Source organism: Ptychodera flava, chromosome 6, assembly GCF_041260155.1.
Source record: "Ptychodera flava strain L36383 chromosome 6, AS_Pfla_20210202, whole genome shotgun sequence".
In the NCBI taxonomy this organism is placed as follows: Eukaryota; Metazoa; Hemichordata; class Enteropneusta; family Ptychoderidae; genus Ptychodera; species Ptychodera flava.
In genome coordinates, this window is record NC_091933.1 from 3,063,838 (window position 1) to 3,077,676 (window position 13,839).

General features: G+C 37.0%; 1 protein-coding gene across 3 annotated transcripts in view; it reads right to left on the reverse strand.

The window, feature by feature from the left end:
- Positions 1-9,562: 9,562 nt before the first annotated feature.
- The window catches only part of LOC139134593 (hepatocyte growth factor receptor-like), a 35,340-nt gene continuing 31,063 nt past the window's right edge, over positions 9,563-13,839 (reverse strand). For 2 of the 3 annotated variants that reach the window (XM_070701509.1, XM_070701507.1), the window contains exons 19-20: positions 13,452-13,588; positions 9,563-12,759 (exon numbers count right to left, since the gene is read on the reverse strand). In XM_070701509.1, the coding sequence (XP_070557610.1) occupies positions 12,576-12,759; positions 13,452-13,588 (321 nt within the window). In that variant the 3' untranslated portion in view covers positions 9,563-12,575. The remainder of the gene's footprint in view (positions 12,760-13,451; positions 13,589-13,839) is intronic. The other variant, XM_070701508.1, reaches the window with a different exon arrangement.

The following is a 13,839-nucleotide window of genomic DNA, read 5'->3' on the forward strand; positions in this document are numbered from 1 at the left end:
TTTCGGATATGATGAAGCGAAGTGCAAGCGGCTGAATTGGGACAGTAAAGTTGCTAAATTAGAATCTGTTTTTAATGCCTTTAAATCCAGAAATTTAACATTGTATGGTAGAATTCTTATTACAAAGTCGTTAGCCTTGTCACAAGTACTTTATTTAGCCTCTTGTATTGCTATACCTGAGGATGTATTAGACGCAGTGCAAAACCTGGTTTTCAATTTTGTGTGGAAATCCAGGAAAAGGTGGCCAATTAACAACAGAGTTGCAAAACAATGCTACAACGTAGGAGGTGTCAAATACCCGGCTTCAAAGCACAGGTGGATGCACTTAAGATTATTTGGGTGAAACGTATTATTGGTGCGAAAGATGAAAGCTGGTCGTACATTCACTTGTATTATGTATCGCTATCGAATACGACTACGTTATTCCATCAATGTCATATGTCACAAAACTTTGCAGATCACGCTGAGAGCTTACCAGCCTTTTACAAGCAAGTTTTGAAATCATGGCTTTTAACAAAGCGTTGTATTCAACCAAATGAAAACGCTTCTGTAAAATGGTCAAAGTTTTTGAATATCTTCTTTGTAGACAATGGATGTAATAACCTTTTTGTTTTAAGCAAAAGCGACAGAGTTCCCTTACAGAAACTTACATGTAAACATATGTACACAATTTTAACCATAGACCACAGCTGTCTTTCAAACTCTCTCAAAAAATGGTGTCACAGAATACAGATTTCACTTGAGGATATTAAACTCAATAAATGTTAGAGTCTAACAAAATCACTGACAAAAGAGTTGAAATAGATAGAATTTAGTCGGAAATTTCTGTCACGGATTATTCCATGTAATAAATTTCTCTACTTTTGGAACAAGAGAACGTCAATGGACTGTAAAGTGTGTAAGGAGGTAGATACCCTCGAACACAGATTTTTACGATGTCAAATTGCTAAAGTTGTCTGGAATAATATAGAATGTATTCTTAGTAAACTTTTGAAAACGCAAATGTACATAAAAGAAAACACATTGTACTTTATTGTTGTATGAATAATTTTTCTCAAGAAGATGAAAACTTTGTTAATTTTCTTATACTGATCGGAAAATGGACTATTCACAAGTATTGGCAAATGGAGAAAAAATATTGCAATTGGTGGACTACTAAAATATGAGCTCACTTGTAGAACTAAATACAGTCTTTACTCTGAAATGTACAAATATCCAATGAAATTCATACAGTCCTATTATAAATGTAATTAACTTGCTATTTGAATACGAACTTGATGTTAATGCAAACGTTTTGTTTTTTTGAAGCATATATTTTAATAAAAGATAAAAAAAAAACAACTACACACAATTTGATGAGATTTGCTACAAATATTGATCACACCAAGATATATCAGCAGTGGGAACCATTAAGGGGTGACATGAAAGATAGTTGCAAATTTGCATATTTAATGAACTTTTCTAATTAGGGATATATATCTGATTTGACACGATCAAAATTGACCAAACTTGCTACATGTATTGAAGATACTATGATACAATATTATTGAAAGTCATTTAGCATTTTCTCTTCAGCCGATTCCCAATTTGCATATTTAAAGAACTTTCCTAATTAGGGATATATATCTGAATTGACTTGACCAAAGTTGACAAAACTTGCTACATGTATTGGAGATATTATGATACAACGTTATTGAAAATCATTAAGCATTTTTACTTCAGCCAATTCCTAATTTACATATTTAATGAACTTTGCTAATTAGGGATATATATCTGAAGTGACTAGACCAAAATTGATGAAACTTGCTATATACATTAAAGATGCTTAGGCAAAACTTATCGAACCTTGCGCCAACAGAGATGAGCAGACCGCCGGACCATTTCAATTACGGGTTTACCGACTGAATTAACTTTAATAACTTAATGACTGAACGAAATTGAATAACTTAAGGATTAATTAACTTAAATAACTTTTAAAAGGTAAAACTTCACTATTCACAGCATGTAAATCTGTTGGCATCTTCCATACAAGTACATGATAAATAGCGTAAATGGTGCATATACACATTTGAATCTTTACAAATACAACATGGAGAGGTATGAGGGTACCGGAAATCGACAGAAAATTGCGGGGCCAAAGTGAGGGCTCTCACAATCGAAGTGCGAGCAAATGTGAGGGCTTGAAGTGAAGGCCCTCACTTTCAAAGAGCGAGTGATAGTGAGGGTGTGGCTTCCACCTAGATCTAATAAAAATTTTAATACAATCAAAGTCACTCATCCCGGTTCACTCCTACATTTGTAAAACCGCGATACGACCTCCAAGAAAGTATAATAGGCTGCGGCGCAGCGCTGTGTATAAGCGAATGGTTGAATGTATTACTGGGTAATATCGGACTATATGTGTGATAATGACCGTGTACTTGCAGCAGGGCAGATCATGACCTGTTTCACTTACGTCTTTTTCATAAATCTTTTCGTGTTTTGTATCATGACGTTAAAAAAGCAACCCATGAGTAGAGAACAATTTTTCTTACATGTACGTCGATGACGTACGACTGACAAATTTGGCAGCAGACGTAAACTTTCTCAACAGAGAAATTCATTTTGCCATTCAATATTTTGCGCAGGAAGTTACATTCAAATACGTCCATTCGGAAGCAAAAACGTTCGATGGTGACAACTTGCTCAAAGCTGTGACATTTCTCCATTCAAGAATTTAACTGGCTTTTGGAGACAAAGGATGAAATATTACCAGCGATGTTCTCGTTTTGAGTTTGCTATTGAACATGGTATAATTTTGGTGCGGCGACAGAGACCACACACGATACCCGAAATTGACGCCAACACTGAGCGGTGACCGTGAACTTTTAAATACATGCAGGCCTCCTAAATGTCGACAAAATAAAGCATAGAGGGGGCTAGACTTTGCGAGAGGGAGAGGGGATTACGCAGTCGGGAACTGATTGTGATCTTTCGGATATGGTTTGGACATTGGCGCTGCACAGATATCGAAAATGTAGAGATACTTTCCTGGAATTCGACTTACCTTTAATAAAAGAAGAATAAAACCACAAGTGTTGACGTTACTCTTCAGATTTTGATTTCGCAAGTTTGCTATTAAAGTTAGTCTACACTGAAAGAAAATGATCTCCATAGGCTTCTGTTTAAAACTAAAATGTTCTACAATAGCGCGTGTCTTATGATCGGTGATGCCATTTCTATTTATTTTATAAACGCAGATTAATGCACCGAACAGCCTTACCTTACCTGCCTGTCACGGAGTTCAATACTATATATTTCAGGCACACTATGTCTACTTATGCGTCGTCCATCTAGTGGCCTGTGGCCACGTTGCGAAGTGTCACAGATCTCTCCGCTTGCAATCGCGGCCACTCGGACATAACACCCAAATATGATTTGTTTGAGATTTTTAATTGTAACATACAGCCACGGTGCCCATAGAGGGACCGTGGTACAGCATTGAACTACCGAATGACGAATTTGTCGACCGGAAAAAAATTTCACCGGTGGTAATAATTTCCTGAAACCCATTCAATCTGTAAAAAACATGGGTAACCAGCTTATTTGATAAGCATTTTGCCATGTTCAGTTTTGATGCAAACAGGCAAATACTAGTGACAAGCTGTCATTCGCGTGAGTGCCTATTTACTTTGGTGACAAAAGAAGACAAGTATCAGTAACAAACGTCGAGTGAAACAATCATGGGCCAAATCATTTGTTGTTCACAACTGCAGTCTCATAAGCTGGGTCGGCGGAAGGTTGAGCGATCTTCTTATCAGCACCTTGTCTATTTCTGATTCGCTTTAGCAAAGTAGTGCTGACACGCACAAAAACCCCAAACTTTCCGTCGATCACACCACATATCCAATTTAAAATGCTGGACAAAATGCTAAGTATACAACAAATGAACCTGCAGTGTACGAGTTCGGTCGACTGATCCGCAATTGTAGCAAATCGCAACATGGAGCTAAAATCCTTTTCTGGCTCCACGATCACACGAACCAAACTGAGGCAAAATTTCTCTCCTTGTCCATGTAAAAGCACACCGATTACACAACAAACAAGAATGAGAGCAACACACCCCTAAACCAATGGAGCTAAAGAGTCAGGTCCATGCTAAACCGGAGCCATCCGATTGTTTCGTATCTACGGTACATTCTTTTAAATTCGCCAAATGTGAAATCTTGAAATCTATTCCGCAACTCACAACGGTTTGTAAAATTTGTGTTAAGTCTTTTCGTCTTTTGTAAAAAATAGGGGACGTCGGAATATTTACAAATCCTGCTGGTTTTCTTGTTACTGACTGTCGTTTAAAGTTGTTGACGTAATGTAATAACTATTGAACACGTGAATTTACGGTAGTTCACTTTTTGGAGATGGCTGCAATCGGAGTTGCCGAGTCTTTAATTTCCGTCTTTTTGAAGTCATATAGGATGTAGTTGTAGTGGACCAGTGTAAATTAGACTAGTATAAAAAATCAATTGACATCGAAAAGAGAAACTAACTCAGGGACGATTTCCAAGCCAGCCTAGATGACATAAAATGCTCTACCCAGTTTCAGTATCAAAGTGTAATTTTTGGAGTAAAAAGACAAGTAGTTATTATATAAGAGAATTTACAGCTTGAATTTGATCTCGAAAAAGGAGCTAGAAAACTATGAATGAAAATGTTATGATTTTTGGTTTTAGAATTCTGCCGTCTTAGTATGCCTTTGCAGCATGCAAAAACAACACATCCTTTCAAAGATCAAAATAGAAAGATATGGCAGTGAAATTCATCGACGGTCATTTAGACCGTGCTGTGACTTTGTAAAATCGCCCGTGTCAAGAGACAAAACGAACGTCCATCGCCATACGATTCGAGTTATCGCGACTGGCCTTGGCGGATATAATATCAAACCGACTCTCCTATTATTGAACAGGGGCAATATGTATATATATATATATATATATATATATATATATATATATATATATATATATATATATATATATATATATATATATATATAAATATATATTAATATATATATATATATATATATATATATATATATATATATATATATATATATATTATATATATATATATATATATATATACACAAAATGTATACAATGTGCCCTCCCGGTTATCACCATAATGGCTTTATGGCAACCTCTGAACTTGGGCACAGAGAGTACGGTTATATTACGGTTATATATAATATATATATATATATAGAGAGAAGAGAGAGAGAGAGAGGAGAGAGAGAGAGAGGAGAGAGAGAGAGAGAGAGAGAGGGGGGGGGAGTATGAATACCGAGGCGGTAGTCATACGATATTTGACATAAACAACGAGTGAGTGGTGCAAGCCCCTCTACATCTAAACAGTGTTGGAAAATCTTTGTGTAGACCCGAATCGGTTGATATCAGCCTAACTGTCAAAATGGTATGATCCTTCTTGCAGAAGTATTGAATATTCAAGTTTTTGCAGCTGGGGTGTATATATTACCGAACTCAACCAATTATTGCACCGCAATGAGAGCTAATGCGCAATGTTTCTTCCAATTTTATTGGCTGTGCATGTTTTACACGTGTACAGTGGCATGTGGACTACTATAAATGCACGGCCACGAGGCAGATTTGTCTTTTTGACTAATGTGTCATAGTGGCAGCATGGCACAGGAGGTGTATCCGTAATTTTTCTGATATCTGTGATGAAGAGTTACTTGAAATCTCATAAACAGCACATCTGACGATTTGTATTATTGGATGAGCGAGTTCATTGTGGAGGTGAGAAAGTCGACTCGCACCCGTACTCACCAAAAAATTTACTCTCATTGTTGTTTCAAAAGACATACCCCGATAGACTTTCTTGCCGACAAAGAATTCGTCGGTTTCCGTCAGGTTCTTGATGCAGAGATGAAAACACTCTAGCATTGGTATTGAAACAAACACACGGGATGAGAAGACAATATCTACTGAGCAAATCGATATACTATGAAAAATGAAACAACTAGGAGACCATTCACCAAAGTCCTTGTTCGCACAATTGTATTCTTGAATGGGAAAAATTTTGCCCCAGAAGTGGACAGGAACACGGCGCGCTTCACTTTGGCCAACTTCCGGTTACTTTGCATGAACCTGATGGCGACACGCCGTATCTGCTATACGTCGAAGACGTGTCAAAGAGCAATCTATACGTACTGACACACGTGAAAGAGCGTCGCAAGGAAGTGAAACATTATGCAAATAGTGAGATGTCATGTCCGGTTATATAAAATGTTTCGCTCTGCCCACCTTATGGGAAAAAGAATGGATTCTACCTGCAACCCCTGTGCAAATACGAAGAATCATCAAATGTGTGGTTCAGTAAACAGCCTGTGAGTCACAACACCCTGCAACTTGTGGTACAAGATTTAGAGCAGCTGGAATTGATGGCCACTTTACAAACCACAGCCTGACAGCTAGAGCTGCAACAAGCTTCTACCAAAACGGAGTTGATGAACAGTTGAATATGGAACGCACAGGACATCGTTCGGTGGAAGGCGAGTATTCTCTTTATTTTAAACATTTTTCAGAAGTATATGGACTTCTTAATCGCTAAATATGGAGGGTCAATTGTCAAATGTAGAAATTCGATCAGAGAGATTAATATTTCACTATTTTACCGATGATGATGATCATCATCGATTTCTTTATAAAAAATTGCCAATTTTAAAGGTGCAAGATACTTTATCAACATTTTCGAAAAACCTATCTTCCTACTAAATTAATATCAAAACAAAGGCTAACTTTCATATTATGTCAGGAATAATTGTCAAAAATTGCGATCTCTAGTAGGAAGGGGTCGAAGACTGATAAAAAGTTAATTTTGCTCATTACTGATTTACTATTTACTTTTCAAGGAGTTCGTAATTACAAACGTTCGAGTCTGGAACAACAGAAGAGAGCGAGTGACATCTTCAATGGTGCAGCTGCAACCAAAAGCAATCACACAACACCAATTAAAACTCAAAATGCCGACGTCAAAGACTGTGCAATGTCCAGCAATGTCAAATCTGGTGTGGTTTACAACAATTGTATTTTCAATATTCATAAATAGAGATTTGAATGAAATTAAATAAACATGTCTGAATATTGCACTTAGTAGTTATGTCTGCGTTTTTATCTGGAGGTAGGTCGTGATATGGTCTCGAGGCGTAGCCGAGGGGCAATATCACGACCGTACCGGCAAATATTCGTAGGGTCATTGAGGTCAACAAGATATTCACAATATTGAGACAGGAGGGGAAGACAAAAGTAGTAAGCACGCAAGTAGTAAGCACGCAAGAACTGTCAGGCATAGAAATGAGTATTACTTGGCTATGTTTTTTGGTTCACAAGTTTCAACATCTTCATGCCCAACGCAATTTTTCCCTTACATTTTGCAGTCGGAGAGCACGCACAAAAGCATGAACTTCACAAAATTTAACAAGCCATTGGTATGTCAACCTCAGGTCGAGCTAATGATTTTTTATACTATAAGTCCCTGAACTAGTGACTCAAAAATTATTTGCAAACCTCTGCATATCAAACGCTGAACATATTTCCCTACACGAGAAATGAGCGTAATCGATCTACAAGCTCTTAGAACCAGGCTTTGTTTATCAGCTAATCCAGTTAGCACTTCTATAAACTTCGTGCGGGAAACTGTATAGTTAATAGTCCGACGACGTATCATCGGCTAATTTGCCAAGAGGATAATTTTGTAATGTGATTACATAAACAGCCGGGCAGAACCCCCCCCCCCCCACACACACACACACACACCTTGCTTGCGGATCCGTAGCCCTACCACTCCCTTTGCTGGTTGTGTTGGGGGAGTGGGGGCTACGGTTCAGACACTGTGAAAAGAGCACAGTCGTGCGCATTTTCAAAAACGCGGCGAGAAAGTGAGCGTTTTTCTTGCAATTCTCCAGAAAAACAAAAAAAAAACATAATCCGGAGTCGGAGTGCATCGAGCGCCTACATATAGAAGGATACCTACGTTGATGCCCATTTTCCCCTCCGTTTAGTTACTTTTTCGTGTTTCAGCGAGCGAGTGCCTTGGAAAAATCTGCCATCATGGATGTTAAACCGTTGACCTATGACGTCACATTCTAAAGTCCGGATCTCAACAAAAACACGTTTTCTCGGTCGATACTTTGTTTATAAGCCAAATTCAGCTCCGTAATCAAATAGACTCTCCAACAATATATTTTCCCACATTGTAAGTTGTTAAAAACGTGTTTTTGTTGAGCAACCATAGTTACTTTGTGAGCTCTCAGGCTAGGAACAGTGCTTCACGCCAATCAAAACATAACACGCCAGCAGTTTCATAAACATGTCCTTCCTTGACGTACGTGTAAAAGACGGTATGACTGACCGTAAACCATTGAGTAAAACCAGACAGTATCGATAAAAGACTTTCAAATTTGGTTCAAACACACTCATTATATATTCATAAAAATATGAGAGGAAATTTTAAAACAGTAAAACTCACTCCCCTTTTCGCCAGCACGCCAATTCCGCTCAGCACCACACGACAACAACAACACAAACTTTGCCGAACATACTTTCGCTTAACAATTGGCGAAAATCCGAAAATTACCGAATGATGCATAGTCGGCACTCTTCGGGAAAGAGAGGCGAGAGCAACCTGAGGCGAGGCGAACATGGATGGGTTACGTAACCCCTTCACGCCTTAAACAATACCCGTTACAAGTCTGTCAATGTTTGTCTGTGGTACTGGTACCGTTCGCTATCAGTAGTCGCTCGTGAGAAACGTTGTCACATTATAGGACAAAAGTGTGTAGAAAGTTGACCAACTTGTAAAGCAACAGCACAAATTGATTGCACAGCTCACGGCTATCGAATTTGACCTGAACCGAAGTAGGTCATGCAACTACAGCAATGCTCTCCACTCTTTCAGAAATTGAGAGCAATATGAACATTCCACGCTCTCTGGATGCCTTGGAAACCATCACACATTCTCAAAGAACATGAAGAAATAGCAATCCACCATAAACCTGAGAGTCTATGATTACACACAGCTTTATAATGCTAGAAACCCATGATAAGATCCAGCCACAGACATTACTCTCGCTTCAATTTCCTATTCTCCTATATGCATTTTAAACGTGGTATGAGAAACCGTCGCTCATATATTCGCGGAGGGCGCTGGTTACTTTCGTATCTAGTTTAGTCCTTGGGAAACTATAAGCTTTTCTCGGTATTTTTGTTCGGTGTAGCAACCATAGTGTCCACTCCTTTATGTATGCTGATATGCGTCTTGTCAATATGTGTTTGTGTGGAAAGCATTGTTATTATTTACAAATAAATTTACGAATTGACATGTAATCATTTTTAAAAAGAGCACTGTACGTCATACATACATACATACAACATACATACATACATACATACATACATACATACATACATACATACATACATACATACACCTGTCAGACACACAGAAAGACAAACAAACTCTTAGCAACATAAAATTCATGGAGAAAGCCAGACACTAGTCAATGTACCTATTAGATAACATGTTATCGCTATGAAATATTATAAAGTGAGAGCTGACATTACAGGACAATATTGTTGAACCTAATAGACAGAGACAAAAACACAGGTCAATGGTAAGCATGTAGACGCACATGCATACAAAAATACAGAAAAGTTTTAATTTGATTTGATTTGATACCCATAATAATGTTTTATTATCAAGCGTAAGTAGATATCACTTATCATGATCGAGCAAGAAACTTGACAATTAGAGTTCAGAACGCAGTAGCTGTTGTAATTTTTATAGATACTAACACAGTTCCATCGGTTGAAAGGGTTATTTCCAAGGCATAAGTTCAAGACAGGAAAGTACTTGACAGCTTTTAGCTATATTATTAGATAAACTGTTCTAAACCTCCATGGGTCGAGTTTGCCTGCAGTATATTTCTGATGCTTCTGGTGCAATTACACAACTTATCTTCCAGCATGGATATTTTACATAGTACGCATTTTGCGAAACGCTTTAAATTTGGAAGTTAAACAAGTCCAAGTACGATGTTGCATTGTGAAAGGTCCATTTAATTTGATATTCTCGACGATCTTGCCAAAGATTATTCGTAAATCGGTAAAGTTATTCATGTACAAATATTTTTTACAAACCGTTAACTAGAGTGACTTGTAAGTAGCCTTTGTACAACTGTTACATTAAAATTATGCAGTACCTTTCTTGGATAATGTGGGCACCGGTACTTTTGAACACTATCTCATGCACAACTTATTATTTGTCAGGTTGTTAACAAAAACAAGGACTGGAATTGCAACAAAACTCTTCCATTAAGTCATTAGCGAACAATTCACCATAAGCATGACGTGCTTCAAGGGGATCAAATTTAACCTCTTGTGATGAGAACTCGGATCGGAAACGCAACACATTTCGCAAAAGCATAATGTTTAATGCTATCCAGGGAAACACCTTTCATGTACTGAATAACGTATATATGCATAGAATTTCGATAACATTTGACAAATTACAATTTCATGAGAGCATTCTTCGAAAAGTCAAAATGTTAGTAAAAGTGACTCTTTACATATGACAAGCCACCAAAACAATTATTAAATCAATATTGATATAAAAACCTTGTGAATATTTAATTGTGAAAATTAAAATCACTCAAGTACTATCCAAGTATATAAATCTGGAAAGGTCAAAATGTGAAGCCAGCTGGGAAGATGAAAATATATTTAAAAAACGTCATCAGTAAAAAAGGTCTTTAAGTCATGATAAAATATCTATAGGCAGTTTTGTCTTTGACTTAAATTTGCAATACATAAAACAACCTCAGTGCCATAATATAGAGAGGACTCTAGCGCGCTGTGACAAAATCGTCACCTTAAAAGTATACTGTCACCTGTTCCAATTTTGCAACAGTTACCATGGAAAGAGAAAATCTAACCAATCACAGATTTTAAGCGGGTGGCCGCTTTTTAAAAACAACGCCCTCACATGGGCATTTTGAATACTAAGGAACGCCCCTTTGACCATATTTGGGCATATTTAGATTACAGGTGACTGTATACCTTTAAATCACCTTGTCATTTTGACATTAACCTAGAGTCCATCATGCATAGAGCGATTGTAAGGGATTGCATTACAACAACCCTACACTAAAAAAGAAACTTACAAATCTTATCCTTGAAGCATGTGTCTCAAATTCCATTAATGCAATAAAAAACTAAGAAAATTTTAACAAAATAGTACTTGAGTTATTTTGGACCAAGTGACATTTTGGCAAGTGTTGCAAAACAACTCATTTCACTGGATATGAGGCCCTTTAAAAAATATAAGAATTCTATAGATTACGTCAGTAAATGGTCTTCAAAAGGGCAAGTTAATGGTTGACAAAATATCGTAAATTTTATGACAAGCAATAGAAAATAGTAGTTGACATAGCTCTGTGATGTGTACGATAAACCTACATGTACAATCAAAATTACCATATTCTCTCATTTGTTTATACTAACATAACACGGTCAATAATAACCATTTGAAAATACGTGTAATGTAAAGCAATATAATTTTGGGGGAAATGGATCAGTGTTTAGCAACTTCAAGTCAAATATCAGACGAGTGATTTTTTTAACCAGAGTTATAAGTTGTAAGACTTACAACTTTAAAGCAAATAACAGAAAAGTGCCCCCTAAAAATTACATATCCAAATATCGTCATAGTTGAAACATCTAGGAATGCAGTCAAGTGTTGAAGCATTCATCCAAATTCCGTCTAGGAGAAAACGGTTTTTTGAGTGCAAATGTGGAAATTGATCGGAAAACTTTTGAAAAGCAACTTTCGTCGCCAGACACAAGATGACAGACATAGTCGACCAGTACACCTATCTGATGAGCTCTACGTCATTGACAGCGGAGCTGAAAAAAATAACTACTATTAAAGACTACATTGTATAAATTGAAAATCGACGAAATAATAAACTCTGGAAATGTGCGTGCGTACACATGCTGAAATGACACCTGTGCAATGTTTTCCTCGGAAATATGATACAAAGCTCGATTCATAATGGTCATTTCCGCACCTTTCATCTATATATAGTGCTGACGTTACTATAGTCGTTGCTAATTTGTTGGTTTCTAATTTTATCTTCTTACGATATTCTCGAAGAGAGGATTTTAGTCAAGTCATACCAATCCAGTTATGTTCTTTGAACGTTCCAATTAACAGAGGGACGCACATTAAACAAATTAACTTCGCTATCAGATCATCGGGCTTATTAAATGAAACACGATTGGAACTACTTTGGGATAATTGGATGGTGAAATAAAGTCATTTTAATCTGCAAATGTAAGCTCATCTGTTTTTCTTTTTTATTACACACTTGTTTTTATGAGTAATTTGATATATTGTAACATTCAGCTGTATGGCACCTAACACTTTTGAGAAATTTGAAAAATGTTAAGATCCAATTATCCCAAATTAGTTCTAATCGTGTTATGACAAAAAAGCGACAACAAAGCCGTAACGATAAGCTATTTTGAAGAGTCGGATAAGCTTAGGTAATACGGACTTTCTACCGGTTGCAAGTAGTAGTTGTCTTTATCTGCCGTTCCTTTCTCGCCTCGCTCTAAAATATTCCTTAGCTGTCCAACCACCGATTCAAATTCCGGCCTTTCTGCTGGATTCTCGTGCCAACATCTCAGCAGCACTTCATACCTGAAAGAACAAAAGTTGAGGAAAATAAAGCAAGACAAAATAAACAGACTGGTCCTCTACATCGCCGCTTTTAACTTTGCCGATTAGAATTTTTATGGAAGTCCCGTAAAACAGCTGCAAGTACTCCATGTTGTTTTCACAACTTTATTTCAGAAAGATTTCATTCAGCCTCTTCCCCAACAACCGTGAATCACGTAGGAATAGGACTTGCATAAGTTTAATCAAGATGACTTGTTAAAAGTGAAATAACTCAATCATTTGGACTGGGTTACTTCTAGTTCAAGTACGGTAGTAAGGCAGTTTTACTCATGATAACCAAATAAAATCACTCCGATTGCTGTACAGTGTTGTCACACCATGTGCCAAATGAGTGGGGACACTGGTAGAAGCCATTGTCCCCACTCATGAATGAATGAATGAATGAATTAATTAATTAATTAATTAATTAATTAATGATAGTTAATTAATTAATTAATTAATTAATTAATAAATTAATTAATTCATTCATTCATTCATTCATTAATTAATTAATTAATTAATGATAGTTACAGACTGACTAGATAAATGAATGGATGAATGTTGGGATAGTATTTATCAAGATTGATTAGGTCATTGGTCGAAAGCATGCCAAGGGAAACGCAATACCTATAAGAAATTTCAGCTCTACAGCAAGAGAATAGCCGTGTACTTACAAATCATCCGGTGCATAGGCAGGCTGTGGCAGTCTTCTTCCTCGTTCCAAGTAGCTAGGAATGTCCCAGTTATCAATGCTTGCGTAGGGTAGCTCTCCTCGTGTTAATAGTTCCCACACCAGTACTCCGTATGACCACTGCAAGACAAAAAGGGATGTTATTGTGTGTGACAATGGTAAAATACACAACAGTTTTAACGGTAACAGTGTGGCCTGCATTGATTGGCTTGGATAGTCTTCAGTCCTTGAAGATGGTATCACGATATTGATCATCTTTGTAAATTCTAGCATCGCCACCACACGAGGAATATTATACATGTATTACAAATGGGGATATGTAACTTCAAATATTCACTCGAAGGCACATTAACGACAGTCGACGTATACTA